The following is a 16039-nucleotide window of genomic DNA, read 5'->3' as shown; positions in this document are numbered from 1 at the left end:
AGCTCCACCCCTGCTAAGGTGCCAAGCTCCACTGCACTGATGGAGAAGCCACAGCTCACACCAGGCTTTGGCTGTAGCTCCTCCAGCTCTAGCTCTACCCCTTCAAGGAAACAGTCACAACTACACCCCAGGAGAAGACACAACCCATGCTCACTTCAGATCCAGCTCTCCCACCAAAGCTGCTGAGTACACACAGGCTGCATAAGCACACCACACACAAGGACATGCCTTCAAGACCAGTCTGGCAAACATTTTTACCTAATCTCATGGCTATCAGATGTTCTTTCAGCAGAAAATTTGTAAGCCAGAAGGGAACGGTATTTAAAGTACTGACAGAAAAAAAAAAAAAAAAAAAAAAACAACCTATAGCCAAGGATACTCTACCCAGCAAAGTTATCATTACAAATTGAAAGAGAGATGAAGAGTTTCCAGACAAGCAAAAAACAAAAAACAAAACAAACAAACAAACAAACAAAAACTTATCACCACTAAGGAAGCTTTACAAGAAATGTGAAAGTGTCTTTTTTTAAGCAAAAAAGAAAAGGTTATATAACAAAAAACAAGAAAACGTATGACGAAAAAAATCTCACTGGTAAAGGTAAATGTATAATAAAGGCAGATTTCCCATTGTGGTGCAGCAGAAACGAATATGACTAGTAACCATCAGGATGCAGGTTCAATTCCTGGCCTCACTCAGTGGATTAAGGATCCACTGTTGCCAAGAGCTGTGCTGTAGGTCATAGATGCAGCTCAGATCCTGCATTGCTATGGCATAGGCCGGTGGCTACAGCTCCAATTTGACCTCTAGCCTGGGAACCTCCATATTCCGTGAGTGCGGCCCTAAAGAGCAAAAAAAAAAAAAAAGAAAAAAGAAAAAATTACACACACACATATATACATATATATAAACACACACATATATATATGTACACACAATAAAGGCAGTGGATCAACTACTTAAGCTAGTACAAAGGTTAAAAGACAAACATCATTAAACCTCTGTAACTACAATAAATAGTTAAGGGACATATATTAAAATATAAAATGTGATGCCAGCCAGATTTTGAATCAGTAATCAAAAAACTCCCAATTGGGAGTTCCCTTTGTGATTCAGAGGAAACAAATCTGACTAGTATCCATGAGCATGTGGGTTCGATCACTGGTCTCGCTCAGGAGCAGCTCAGATCCTGTGTTGCTGTGGTATAGGCCAGCAGCTATAGCTCTGATTTGACCCCCAGCCTGGGAACTTCCATATGCTAAGGTTATGACCCTAAAAAGCATCAAAAAAAAACCAAAAAACAAAAAAAACAAAACAAACAAACAAACAAAAAAAAAAAACCTCCCAGAATTCCCCTTATGGCACAGTGGAACAAATCAAACTAGTATGCATGAAGATGTGGGTTCCATCCCTGGCCCCGGTCAGTAAGTCAGGGATCCCATGTTGCCATGAGCTGTGGTGTAGCTGTGGTGCCATGAGATATGGTGAAACCAGACACGGCCCTGTGGGGCTTCTGGGTGCAAAAGCCTCTCTGTGTCCATTTCTTGTTCTTAGAAAATGGGCCTCGTTCAGCCACCATGACCTTCCCTGAGTTCCTAGGGACAGGTTCAGACAGTTGCTGATGAGGGAAGGGAGGGGATGTGGAGACAAAGGAAGAAGAGTCAAGCAACAATAAATAGTAGAGTCTTGGGGCAGGATCCTGGTTCCCTCTCAAGGGATACACTTAATAATATAGGCATCTTATACACCTAAGAGAAAAGGTATATTCCTTGTGCTTCTTTTAGAAATGAATCCCTTTTTTTTTTTTTTTTTTTTGCTTTTTAGGGCTGCACCTGTGGCATATGGAGGGGTTCCCAGACTAGGGGTCAAACTGGAGCTACAGCTGCTGGCCTACACCACAGCCACAGCAACGCAGGATCTGAGCCACATCTGAGACCTATACCACAGTTCGGGACAATGCCAGATCCTTAACCCACTGAGAAAGAACAGGGATCAAATTCACATCCACATGGATCCTAGTTGGGTTTGTTAACCATTGAGCCACCAGGGGAACTCCCAAAAATGAATACTTTCAAACTGAACAGCTTAGAGTTCTTCCTTGTCCTTCTCCCGGGCTTAATTGCAGCCTAAATACAATCACCCCTAAACTGAAGATTAGGTACCCTGAGCATAATTGCCTGTGGGTTAAAGATTATTAACACGTGATTTTTTCAGGAACTTTCCAAGTTTGTTCTAATCTCTGATCAGTATGCCCTCTTCACAAGCACTGTTATTCTAGGCAATAACCCAGAAGACCACCATCATGAACATACTGAGATCTCCTGACTCCAGCTTTGATGACTAAGATTCCTCCAAAGAAAGAAGAATGCATGTTTGTCCTAATCCTGATTCCTATCTGAAAACCTGTTTCTCTCCTTTTTACTATAAAACTCCTTTCAATTCATTAGGCAGGGGTGGGGGGGGGGGTTTACAGTCTTTAGGGCATTAGCCCACTGTGACCCTCCTTTGCCTGGCAAAGCAATAAAGCTATTTTTTTCTCCTTTACCCAATACTCTGTCTCTGCATTTCAATTCAGCACCAGAAGACAGAGGCAGAATTCCAGCAACAGTGGCTCAGATAGCTGTGGCTGTGGTGTAGGCTGGCAGATGTAGCTCTGATTCGATGCCTAGTCTGGGAACTTCCATATGCCTCAGGTGCAGCCCTAAAACAAACAAACAAACAAAAAACCTCCCAACAAACAAATGTCTGGGACTATTTGGCTTTACAGGGGAATTCTACCAAACATTTAATGAAGACCTAATACCTAACCTTCTCAACCTCCCAAAAAATTGAAGAGGGAGGGAGCTCTTCCAAACTTATTCTAGGAGGCCATGATACCAAAACCAAAGGCACTATAAAAAAGAGAATTACAGGCCAATATCCTTGATGAACATAGATGCAAAAATCCTCAACAAAATATTAGCAAATGGAATTCAACAAAACATTTTTTTAAAAAAATTATACTGCATGATCAAGTGGAACTTATTCCAGAGATCCAAACATGGATCAGTTCATACAAATCAATCAACATGCTGCACCATATTAACAAAACAAGAGATAAAAATCATATAATCATCTCAATAGACACAGAAAAAGCTTTTGATAAAATTTAACACCCATTCATGATAAAAACTCTTAGCAAAGCTGGTATAGGAGAAACATACCTCAACATAATAAAAGCCATTTATGACACACACACAGATAACATCTCACTCAATGGTGAAAACCTGAACGGTTCTAAGATCAGGAACAAAATGAGGATGTTCATTCTCACCACTTCTATTTAACATAGTTTTGGAAGTCCTAGCACCAGCAATCAGGTAAGAAAAGAAATAAAAGGCATTCAGATTGGAAAGGAAGAAGTAAAACTGTCACTGTTTGAAGATGACATGATGCTATATACAGGCAACCCTAAAGAATCCACCAAAAAACTATTAGAATAAATGAATTAAGTAAAGCTGTAGGATACAAGATTAAAATACAGAAATCTCTGCATTCCTATACACTAAAAATGAACTAGCAGAAAAAGAATTCAAGAAAACAATTCTATTTACAATTGAATCAAACAGAATAAAATATTTAGGAATAAATTTCACCAAGGACATGAAAGACTTGTTTTCTGAAAACTCTGAGATATATAAAAGACTATATATATATATAGTCTTTTTTAAGTCACACCTGTGGCATATGGAGGTTCCCAGGCTAGGGGTCGAAAAGGAACTACAGCTTCCAGCTTATACCACAGCCACAGCAATGCCAGATCCAAGCCATATCTGCAACCTATACCACAACACTGGATCCTTAACCAACTGAGTGAGGCCAGGGATTGAACCTACATCCTCATGGATGCTAGTAAGATTCATTTTCACTGAGCCATGACAGGAACTCCTGAAAACTTAAAGATACTGATGAAGGAAATCAAAGACAATACAAATAAATGAAAAGATATCCTGTGTTCATGGATTGACTGGAAGAATTAACATTGTTAAAATGTCCATACCCTCCAAAGGAATTTACAGATTCAGTGCAATGCCTACCAAAACACCTGTAGCGTTTTTCACATAACTAGAACAAATAAGCCTAAAATGTGTATGGAACCACAAAAGACTTAGAATGGCCAAAGCAACCTTGAAAAAGAAGAACAAAGCTGGAGGTATCATGATCCTTGACTTTAGACTAGACTATAAAGTTAAAGTAATCAAAACCATATGGTACTGGCAACAAAAAACAGATACATAAATCAATGGAATGTAACTGAGAGCTCAGAAGTAAATCTACACATATATGGTCAATGAATCCACAACTAAAGAGGCAAGAATATACAATGAGGAAAAGACTTATACTAAGTGGTGTTGGGAAAACTGGACCACTTTTACCCTACATGTGAAAAAATGAAATTAGATTATTTTCCCATACTATATACAAAAATAAACTCAAAATGGATCAGAGACTTAAATGTAAGACTGGAAACCATAAATATCCTAGAAAAAAAAGTCAGTGTACTCTTTGACATTGGTCTTAGTAATATTTTGGATTTTTCTTCTCAGGCAAGGGAATCAAAAGCAAAACTAAATAAGTGGACCTAATCAAATTTAAAAGCTTTTGAACAGTGAAGGAAACTGTCAACAAAATGAAAAGGGAACTTACTGGATGGAAGAAGATATTTTCAAATATTATGTCTGAGGGAGGTTAATATTCAATATATATTTTAAAGGGAGTTTACAACGTGGCACAATGGAAATGAATCCGACTAGTACCCATGAGGATGTGGGTTAAATCCCTGGCCTTGCTCAGTGGGTAAAGTATCCAACGTTGCCATGAGCTGTGGTGTAGGTCGCAGGTGCAGCTCAGATCCTGCATAGCTGTGGCTATGGTGTAGGCTGGCAGCTGCAGCTCCAATTTGACCCCTAGCCTGGGAACTTCCATATGCCATGAGTGTGGCCCTAAAAAGCCAAAAAAAAAAAAAAAGGTGGAGGGGATTAAAAAGTACCACACCAAAGTTTAAGATAAATAAGTTACAAAGACATAATGAACTCATACAACTCAATATCAAAAAACCAAAATGAGCAGAATACTTGAATAGGCATTTTTCCAAAGGCACATGAAAAGATACTCAACATCACTACTCATTAAGGAAATATAAATTGAACCCACAGTGAGATATCACTTTATACCTTTCAGAATAGCTGTTGTCAAAGAGACATGAAATAGCAGGTGTTGAAAAGATGTGGAGAAATAGCCAACCCTCATGCACTCTTGGGTGGGAAGGAAAGTTGGTGGAGCCAGTATGGAAAACTGTATGGGGGTTCTTCAAAAAATAAAAACAAAACTGCAATACAACCCAGCAATTCCACACCTGGGAATTTATCCAAAGAGAATGAAAACACTAATTGGAAAAGATAGATGCACCCCTGTGTTCATGGCAGCATTATTTACGATAGCCAAGACATGGAAATAAATAAGTGCCCATCACTGGATGAAAGGATAAAGAAGATTGCTCACCATTGAAAATGTTAAATTTTTCCATTTGCAACAATATGGGTGGACCTGGAGGGTATTATGCTTAGTGAGATAAGTCAGAGAAAGACAAACACTGTATGTTTTCACTTATATGAGGAATCTAAAAACAAACAAACACACACAAAAGAAACAGACTCAAAGATACTTAGACCAAATTAGGAGTTACCAGAAGGGAGTGGGATTAAGGGAGGGGGAAAATAAGTGGAGGGGACTAAAAAGTACCACACCGAAGTTTAAAATAAATGTTACAAAGACATAATGTACAGCACATGGAATATAGTCAATATTTTATAACTTTGTATGAAGTATAACTTATAAAGGAATCTAATTACAATATTGTACATCTGAAACTAATGCAATGTTGGAAATTAACTGTATTTCAATTTAAAAATTAAAATACATATAAATAAATAATTAGGATAATCATGAAGGATAGAATCAAGGTGGAAAAATGATCAAACTGTAATAAAAGATGTATTTTTGTGGCCAAAACAATCCCAATGGTTCACCACATTCTGATTTCCCGAAGAAGACACTGTTTCAGGAAAAGGCACCATGGGAATACTATCCAATATTAATGGGCATGACTAAAATATTCAGTGCATTAATTGGAGTAAAAATGGCATAGAAGGAGATTAACAGGGCCAGGCAAGGACTTTGGCCTCAAGAGAATATTTTTAGCAACTCCCCAGAAGAAAAAGTTCTGCTCCCTACAAGAGACCAATGAAGATCTGACATACTCTCAGGGATCATGGTAAACGCCCCATCATTTATTACATTGATGGCACATTTATAATTGTAAATGGGTGATCATATAATTGGAAACCAAAAGTGAAAACCATACACACCTATACATACACATTTATATTCACATTCATATCATATTCTAGTACTAGGCTGCAAAATCTAGTGCTGTGAGTTCCTCTTCCTCTAGCAAACTCCATGTGTGTGCCGAAATATCCATTTCAATAGGCTGTTTTCTAGTTTCTAAGAAACTTACTTATAAATATTTAATCACCCCCCTCCCCCATGTATCATACTAGGACAAAAATTTATAGTGTCTTGTGTTTTGATTGGTTTTCCTCATTAATAAGTTTTTCTAAATATGCCTGACTTGAAAGAGTTGATTTTTAACAAAAGATAAGTAGCAACTGTAAAATTACTATCATGACTTCCTTTTTAGGACAGTATGTGCAGCATACAGAAGTTCCCATAGGGGTCAAAACGGAGCTGTAGCTGCTGGCCTACACCACAGCCATAGCAACGCGGGATTCGAGCCGCATCTGTGACCTACACCACAGCTCACAGCAATGCCAGGTCCTTAAACCAATGAGTGGATACTGGTCAGTATCCTCATGGATACTAGTCAGATTCATTACCACTGAGCCACAGTGAGAACCCCCAAGCTGAAGTCTTTGCATGGCCCTTTAAAGAGAGCTCACTTGTTTAGCATGTCTTCTTTCACCAATCCACCTGCAGGAAAACAAACACAATGGCAGGAGCTGCAGCAGCCATCTTACAAGGAGGAAGAAAGCCATACACTAAGGATAGCAGAGCCAAAAGATCTGAGGTCAGGGATGAAAGCCTGATCCTGCCCTACCAGCCCCAATGTGGGCCCTGCTCTGCACCAAGTGATAGGGATAGCAGTTGAAAAGATAAGTTCCTTATCTCAGAGAGCTGAAAGCAGAGGTACCTAGCATTTATGCACACTTGGTATGTCAGGAACCCTTCCCCACCCCCCTTTAAATGCATTAGAATTACCATGTGCACTAAACATTATTTCATTTAGGCAGATGCAGACACAACTTTAGCAATGTTAGCTACTCATGGTCGTCAAATCTAAGGCTTGAAGCTGGGTCTTCTGACTCCATCATTCATGATTTAACTACAATGCTAAGTAGGTTCCTTGGCTCATCAACAATTAAGATTGAAATTTGGGAGTTTCTGTTGTGGAGCAGCAGAAACAAATCCAACTAGGAACCATGAGGTTGCAGGTTCCATCCCTGGCCTTGCTCAGTGGGTTAAGGATCCGGCATTGCTGTGAGCTGTGGTGTTAAGTCGCAGACGTGACTCGGATCTGGCATTTCTGTGGCTGTGGCGTAGGCCGGCAGCTGCAGCCCTGATTAGATCCCTAGCCTGGGAAACGCCACACGTGCAGCCCTTAAAGGCAGAAAAAAATTGAAATTTCAACTCAGATTCAGAGGCATGCATGGAACTCTTGATGAAGTTGAATACAGGGAACACTGGGGGCAAAGGGAGGAACGTCAAAGGTTCCAACAGAATCTGGGTAGCTGTCCCAGATTTTCAGTCAGAGAACGCATGTACCAAGAAGCAGCAGAGCATGGCAGCTGGTAATGAGTACCTAGTCCTTTAGTTATAAAGTGACAGAGATATCAATAGGTAGGTAGACTGCAAGTTAGAGAGATCAACAGGAAACTGAATATGCCACTAGACTGTACTGATCACTCTTCCAAGATGCCTGACCAGGCAGGGGCGGGAGCCTACAGTGAGTGTATTCATGTCTGCCTTAGTTGCTACTGACCGAAGCTGGCTCAGTCACTATTTCATTAAACCCTGATAAGATGAAGTATATGAGGAAGACCATGAACTTTTAAGAATCAGATGAAACTGGATTTGAAATCTTGTGCTGATAGAGATTTGTAGCTTTGGGTAAACTGCATGCCCTCTCTGAGCTGTTTTATTTTTGGTGGAACTTCATCTAGAACAGCTGGATTGCCAATACATCTGAGCATAGCGCTTACTATAACAAAACTTCACTTAAAATCTACCTCCCATGGGAGTTCCCAGTGTGGTGCAGCAGAAATCAATCTGACTAGGTACCATGAGGTTTCGGGTTCGATCCCTGGCCTTGCTCAGTGGGTTAAGGATCTGGCGTTGCTGCCTCGAGCTGTGGTGTGGGTCACAGACACCACTCAGATCCTGCATGGCTGTGGCTGTCATGTAGGCCATCAGCTACAGCTGTGATTGGACCCCTAGCCTGGGAACTTCCATATGCCATGGGTGTGGCCCTCAAAAGCAATAAATAATAGAAATATGCTTTCCAATAGTCATGCGCAACCAAAGCTGAAGACCATCCATCCACTGCATAAGCTGTAAAAATAAAATTTCATTAAAATTATATCACTATGGCACTTTATATATCCTAAAGACAAAAAAATCACTTTTGTTCCTTATGGAAAGTTTGCAAGGCTGATCAAAAGCTGATTAAGACTGGTATAATGTGAAGTGACAAAATAAGACAAAGCATGGTAAAGACTGCTTTATTGGTGGCAGTTAGTACAAGTCAATAAATATTGATCCCCAGAGAAGAACTCAGTTATCAGATTACTGGTCCACAGAGAGCTGAATGGAACTGAACTAACTGAGTGCTGGGAGGATAAACTGAAGTCAATCCTGCTTCTTAGGAAGCGATGCCACAGCCAGCTGATATATGGTATAGGCTGTTCCTGAAAAATAAAAAGAAACAAAGTAAGAACTTAAAAGAAATTCTGAGATTTGAATGTAAAAACCCTACAGCTAAGAAACTACAAGATAAAAGCAAACTTGGCATTAAGACTATTTTTATGGAAACATGAAATATTTTGATAGGTGCTGGCAAAATTTAGTATATAAAAAACACAATCCAGTTGCAATACTAGTTAAATGCTATAGAAGTACTGTATTTTATAACACAATAATGTATGTTAGTAAACATGCACAAAATTTAAAATAAGATTAAGAACATACGACCTAAGATTTCCTGAGACATGCTAAGAAATGATTCAAAAGCTAAGAGGTCAAATACTCAAGGCCTTCCCTGAGGTGTTTTATCAATATAAACCCAAAGAGTGACATATAATTTTAAAGTAATCAAACTTAAAATAAGAATTTCTAATAATTGGACATTTACTTTTAAAACTAATTACTAAAATATCTAAGAAATAATCACACTGGCCAAAAAGAATTTAGGACTTCATCTTAAGAAACCCCAAATGTCACCATCTGCTTGTTATCTATATATGCCCCTTCACTGTACTCAATTCAAGACAAACAAGACCCTTTGGCATTGGCAATCCAGCTTTTCCACAAAGAAGCAATATTATCGGGTAACTAATATAATTTCTCTGTCTTTAAAATGAGGATCCATTACAGACACAATCATCGAGGGTGATAGAAATCCATGTATGTGGCAACAGGACATCACAGTAGTCACTCTAGAACTGTTTTCCTTTCCCCCTCAGGGAATGATCACTCTAGTTCCTGATTCTGCTCCCAGCACATGCACCAATCTGTGATGGTCCACTGCTGATACTGACTACTGGGCCTGCCCAATCCACAGAAAACACAACACTCTATGTGGAGCAAAGCACTATGATGCACAAGGTTTCTTTCTGTCACAAATACGCATGTACAGAATTCAGATGTAAAATGCCTTTATTACGAATCACCATTAAAGGATTTAGGAACCCCTATTACAGGAGATGGGCTGGACTGGCTACCTTTGGCTTCTCCAAAGCCCTGCAGGCCCACAGGCGGCACATTCGCAGAGCCACCCCTGGCACAACGTAATCATCAAACGTCCTTGAATTATTTTTATAAACACATTAAAAATGTTCTTATACAATATAAGCCGTTAAAGGTGAGGCAGCAAGACCTCAAAATCTGAAGAGAGACAGCCTGCGCTAAAATCCTGACACAGCGAAGGCACTGACACTGTGAGCTAACCCTACTCTGACACTGCAGAAAGCAAGCATCCCAGACGGCTTACCACCAACTGTCAGAATCATGGTGGCTCTGTAGAGGAAGGCATCGCCGATCCCTCCCTTCAGATGCACTGGGATCCCATTATCCTCCTAGGTTTAAAAAAAGTGATAATTAATACACGCAGCATTTCTTTCCAACAAAGTGAAAAAGATTAACCCATTCATATAAAATTAACTGGCTCCTTAAAGCCCTGGAATTGAAATATTTAAAATATCAAAATTAAAAAGGACACCAATTTTCCTGATTCTTTCTCTACTACAACTACTTTTAAAATAAGAACTCCTGGGAGTTCCCTGGTGGCCTAGGGGTTAAGGATGCAGAGTTTTCACTGCCATGGCACAGGTTCAATTCCTGGCCGGGCAATTTCCATATGCCACTGGTACAGGCAGAAAAAAAGAATTCTCTTTTTAAAAATTATTCTGAAATCTAAAAAAGGTGTTCATTCCAAGGAATAAACATTAAAGCTTTGAAAATACAGTCACTGAGCTCATCAACTTAATTATTAAAAATGCAATGGTCACCACACTTTAGATTTAGTTGTAAGAAAAGTCTCTTTTCCCTTAAAAAGGGGGGAGAGGGTTTTGGTTTATAACTCTATAATTATATCCTTAGCCCCTAATCCAGCACTTTGGCATATAGTAGATACAATACATCTGTTAAATACAAGTCTTTTTAACGTAATATGTAGTGTATATAATAAAGCTTTTTTAAAACCACTTAAATTTTATTTATGAAAAACCAGAGATCACAATAAAAAAAAAAATCACTGATAACCTAACTACTTATAAAGGTAAACTGCTCTGTCCCACTAAGTCTTTCCTCATAAGAAAACCAGTATTAAAAGTATAATACATATCCTTAATTTTTTTTTATTGATTTTTTCCACTGTACAGCATGGGGACCAAGTTATTCTTACATGTATATATTTTTTTCCCACCCTTTGTTCTGTTGCAATGTAAGTATCTAGACACAGTTCTCGATGCTACTCAGCAGGATCTCCTTGTAAATCCATTTCAAGTTGTATCTGATAACCCCAAGCTCCCGATCCCTCCCACTCCCTCCCTCTCCCCCCAGGGAAGCCACAAGTCTATTCTCCAAGTCCATGATTTTCTTTCCTGTGGAGATGTTCATTTGTGCTATATATTAGATTCCAGTTATAAGTGATATCATATGGTATTTGTCTTTGTCTGACTCATTTCACTCAGTATGAGAGTCTCTTGTTCCATCCATGTTGCTGTAAATGGCATTATGTTGTTCACATATGCCCAAGAGTGGGATTGTGGGGTCATATGGAAGTTCTACGTATACATTTCTAGGGTATCTCCAAACTGTTCTCCACAGTGGCTGTACCAGTTTACATTCCCACCAGCAGTGCAGGAGGGTTCCCTTTTTTCCACAACCCCTCCAGCACTTGCTATTTGTGGACTTTTTAATGATGGCCATTTTTTTTTTTAATGAGAGTTGAAACGTCTTATTTCAGATCCTTTCTTTCTTACCACACCTGCAACATGTGGAAATCCTCGGGCCAAGGATCAAACCTGCGTCAGGGCAGTAACCTAAGCCATAGGGATGAAAACGCAGGAGTCTTAACCCTTGAGGCCATCAGAGAACTTCCCATATCCTTAATTTTTTAATGCTTATATTGTCATAGCTTCTAATTTATGCATATATTTGCTTAATGCACAAAATGCTTATGCTATATAATGGTCTATTGCTTACTATTCTTCACTCAGTACTATTCAAAAACTACTGTTGGTCCATTTAAACCTATTTTGCTTCTTTTAATGGCTACATAGCATTCCCCTGTGCAAATATTACAATTAAATAAGCCAATCCTCTATTAATGGGTATTTAGCTTGTTGGTTTTTTTTTTTTTTGGTATTAAAATTCCATAATGAATAGAGCCTATCTCCTATTTTTATATATTTATGCTATTATTCTGTAGGAAAGATTCTTAAGAGTCCTAGATAATAAAGTATGTAATTTGTTTCTAATGAATGATACTTTCAAATCTGCTCTGAGATACCACTACCAATACCACTACCTAGCATGTATCAGAGTACTGTACAGCAACATCTTGTCTCCCACACCTGCCTACCATAACCTATCTTAAATCTCTCTAACATCTGGACAATCAAACAGGTAAGAAAAGGTAGGAGCCTACAATTTTAATTTGCATTGCTTACTGATTTGTAGGAGCTCTTTGTATACTCACAATATTAGCCTTTTGTTAGTATTAAATATGTTGTTAATTTTAAAAATATGCTCTCAATTTGTCACTTCTCTTGTAACCACAAATACATTTTCAATTTTCATGTTACCAAGGCTTGAAATTTTTCTCCTTTAAGGAGTTCCCGTCCTGGCTCAGTGGAAACAAATCTGACTAGCATCCATGAGAACACACGTTCGATCCCTGGTCTCACTCAGTGGGTTAAGGATCTGGCGATGCTGCGGCTATGGCCGGCGACTACAGCTCCAATTTGACCCCTAGCCGGGAACCTCCATGTGCCGTGGGTGCGGCCCTAAAAATACAAAAAATAACAATAAAAAAAGAAACTTTTCTCCCTTAAAACCTCCAGGCTTTCTAGAGACTGCCTTAGGATGTCTCCTAAGACCAAACTTAACTGTGGTCATCATTAAACACCCCACCGTACACCTTAAAAATCAGGTACGACCTAAATGCATACAATTTTTACTTGTTAATCGTACCTCAATACAACTGGAAAGAACTCTGCTATGTTTTCTTTTTCTTTTGGCCGCAACAGCAGCATATGGAAGCTCCTTTACTTGCTGTGCCACAATAGGAACTCTGTCTCATGTTTTCTTTTAATATTTTTAGAGGGAGAAATATTTATATCTGCAATTAATCTCTCAATATACAACACAGAAGGGATGTAATTTCATTTTCTTCAAAACAGCCAGTTTTTCCAATACCAATTTATTGTATCCTTTCCCCACCAATATGAAATAGCTTCTAGAGCATATATTGAGTTTCTACACATACGTCCATTCTGTTCCCAGGCCCTTTCTATGGTCTCTTTGTCTATGACTGGGCACCTACCCCAAAGAGGCCCAACCCAATGTGATTCCTCCAAAAGAAAGTGTCTTTGACCTACACCCTCCCCCCATATTTCTTCTGCTTTCCCAGGGCCTCCTGGTTATAGAACTTGTCCAGTTAGCTATCCATAGACTGTTTATTATTCTGCTAATACAACAGGATCGCTAACAATCAGAACTCTCCAGGTTTACTTTCTATCTCCAACTTTTGGTAATCTACTTAGAACAAAAAAACAATTTCTTATAAAACACTTCAGTACCTGAAATAATTTTTGTTTCTCTGCAACTTTATTTTCAAGCTGCCTGCGTGAAGCAGTGCTTATGGTCCTCTGGGCAATCTGACGAAGAGCCTGAAATAAAAAACCCATATGCATTAAACAGATTTTCTGCTTAAAAACCTTCAAAACCAGACATATCTAATCCTTAACACTACAGAAAAGGGAAACAGAAAGTTAAAACATATCTGATTTGTCAATAAACAAAGTCTTAGATAAGCACAAGGTTTTCCTATTTGTTACTCAGTCACCGCTCTTTACATTACATTCTGAAGCATCTAAAGACCACATTCAAGGAGATCCTTACCTGAACTTATGAGGGAAACATACTGATATATAGATATTTAAAAAATAAAGACTGGGAGTTCCCGTCATGGCTCAGTGGTTAACAAATCTGACTAGGAACCATGAGGTTGCGGGTTCGATCCCTGGCCCTGCTCAGTGGGTTAAGGAGCTGTGGTGTAGGTTGCAGATGCGGCTGGGATCCCGCGTTGCTGTGGCTCTGGTGTAGGCCAGTGGCTACAGCTCCGATTCGACCCCTAGCCTGGGAACCTCCATATGCAGTGGGGGCGGCCCAAGAAATGGCAAAAAGACAAAAAAACTAAAAATAAAAAATAAAGACTGGTTACAAAATACACTAAGGTCAAAGTCTTTTTTGTTGTTGTTGTCTTTTGTCCTTTTAGGGCCGCACCCGCAGCATATGGAGGTTCCCAGGTTAGGGGGTCTAATCTGAACTGTAGCTGCCAGCCTATGCCAGACCCACAGCAACGCAGGATCCGGAGCCGCGACTGCGACATAGCCCACAACTCACGGCAACGCCGGACCCTTAACCCACTGAGCAAGGCCAGGGATCCAACCCACAACTTCATGATTCCTAGTCAGATTCGTTTCCGCTGTGGCACAATGGAAACTCCCAAAGTCTTTTTTTTTTTTTTTAATACTTACCATTATTAAAAACCTATTACTTGACATCAAAATAAACTGGCATGGTTCCTGCTTCATTGAAATGCTTGCCTCATTACATTTCCTCAGTGTAAGTCTTACCAAAAAAACGACTTACATTACATATCCAGTTAAATAATAAAATAGGCACTCCACTTTCTAAAATAAATGACATATTGAGAAGTAAAGCCTTACTGGATAATCATTGTTATATTTTCTCTCTTTTTTTCAAAATTTTGGGAAAATATTTCACCTGCTCAAAGTCGGTGGGGGGGTGAAGGACACTAAAGAAGCGCCTGATGGAAGCAACCCAACCCTTAGGCTGCGAATGCTCCTGAAGTCCCGGCCAAAACTGAATGATTTGCTTTTTAAACTGCCTTCTCACGCTTGCGAAGCTCAGAACGCCTGAGACTGCACCCTTTCACTATCAGAGCAACTTTGGGTCTGACGCTATCGAGTCTCAGGAACTTCTCACCTGGACCGACAACGTTAGGGATGCGACCAAGAAGTCAAGGTTTGTCTAACGCACAGAACTCCGGGCACCTCTTCAGCCTCGCCCCCTCCCCTGCAACTACCCAGCACAGCGGGGTCGAGACGGATGCATAGACGTAAAGAGTAAGGTCACCGGAAAGGACACGGACCCAAGCCGCCCTCTCCCTCTCCTTTCACCTCAGGAGAGGCTTTTCTGTCTCTTCCCTTCAGCCTCCGCTCCCAACCCTCCCACCCCTCCCACCCCACATCACGAAGGCCGGCCGAGATGGCCCTCACCAGCAGATTCCGCAGCATCTTGGCTCAGTCACGACCCACCAACCGCGATAACTGAATACCACGAACGGCAACCCACACACCGGAAGCGGAACTACCTTCAGGCCTCGCGCAAGCGCCTGGAAAACTAGTGCTTCCGGGCGGAGGCGGGGCTTGCGCTCTTACAACCAAAGACCGCGGAAGGAGCGAAAGAGCGGCCGAGTGGCCGTGACTGATATAGGCGGTGCGCTGGGATGTCTCGATGCCTCGATCTCACTCCGGAGCTTCCCGGGAGCTCCACCTGGGGAGGAGCAAATGCTTTTGCCATCAGAGAGGCGGGGAATGAGCCCTCAGTACTCTTCTATACAGCTTAGACAAAATCACTGTGAGACCAGGCTACCGCAGAACATTATGTGTGTGTTTTGAACGGGAAGGCGTAAAACTCTGAGCAGCCTTTGCGCCACTCTTTAGAACACTAGTTTGGCCAAACTTTATAAACTGTGGAGCTGGATGAAATGCAAAATAGAAAGGATAACTCCTCTTACACGAATACAATCAGTTTTCTCCACCGAAGGCACGGTTGCGGGGCATTACCGTTCCTTGTGCAGAGGCGGCTGTGAAAAGCTGCGGCGGGATAATAGTTTTCATCCCACACCTTTGGATGCTGCGGAGCTGCTCGTGCAAGCGGCACTTCCACAGA

General features: G+C 40.4%; 1 protein-coding gene across 1 annotated transcript; it reads right to left on the bottom strand.

Moving 5' to 3' along the window:
• Positions 1-8822: 8822 nt before the first annotated feature.
• LOC125117705 (cytochrome c oxidase subunit 7A2, mitochondrial) lies at positions 8823-15503 on the bottom strand. Its single transcript, XM_047763765.1, has 4 exons — positions 15364-15503; positions 13639-13728; positions 10326-10410; positions 8823-9024 (listed from the first exon to the last, which is right to left on the bottom strand). The coding sequence occupies exons 1-4, from the start codon at positions 15379-15381 to the stop codon at positions 8966-8968; spliced, it is 252 nt and encodes an 83-aa protein (XP_047619721.1). The 5' UTR covers positions 15382-15503; the 3' UTR covers positions 8823-8965.
• Between the last annotated feature and the right edge of the window lie 536 nt (positions 15504-16039).

Source organism: Phacochoerus africanus, chromosome 2 (genome assembly GCF_016906955.1).
Source record: "Phacochoerus africanus isolate WHEZ1 chromosome 2, ROS_Pafr_v1, whole genome shotgun sequence".
Lineage (NCBI taxonomy): Eukaryota > Metazoa > Chordata > Mammalia > Artiodactyla > Suidae > Phacochoerus > Phacochoerus africanus.
This window is presented reverse-complemented; position numbering and strand designations above follow the sequence as displayed.

Bases quoted from the DNA above. Each gene is read 5' to 3' on its own strand.
- LOC125117705 (XM_047763765.1), bottom strand. The intron at 10,411-13,638 runs GTACTGAAGTGT...TTTTAAACCTAG, and splicing joins AGAAACAAAAATTATTTCAG to GAGGATAATGGGATCCCAGT. The intron at 9,025-10,325 runs GTAAGCCGTCTG...TTTATTTTTCAG, and splicing joins CATGATTCTGACAGTTGGTG to GAACAGCCTATACCATATAT.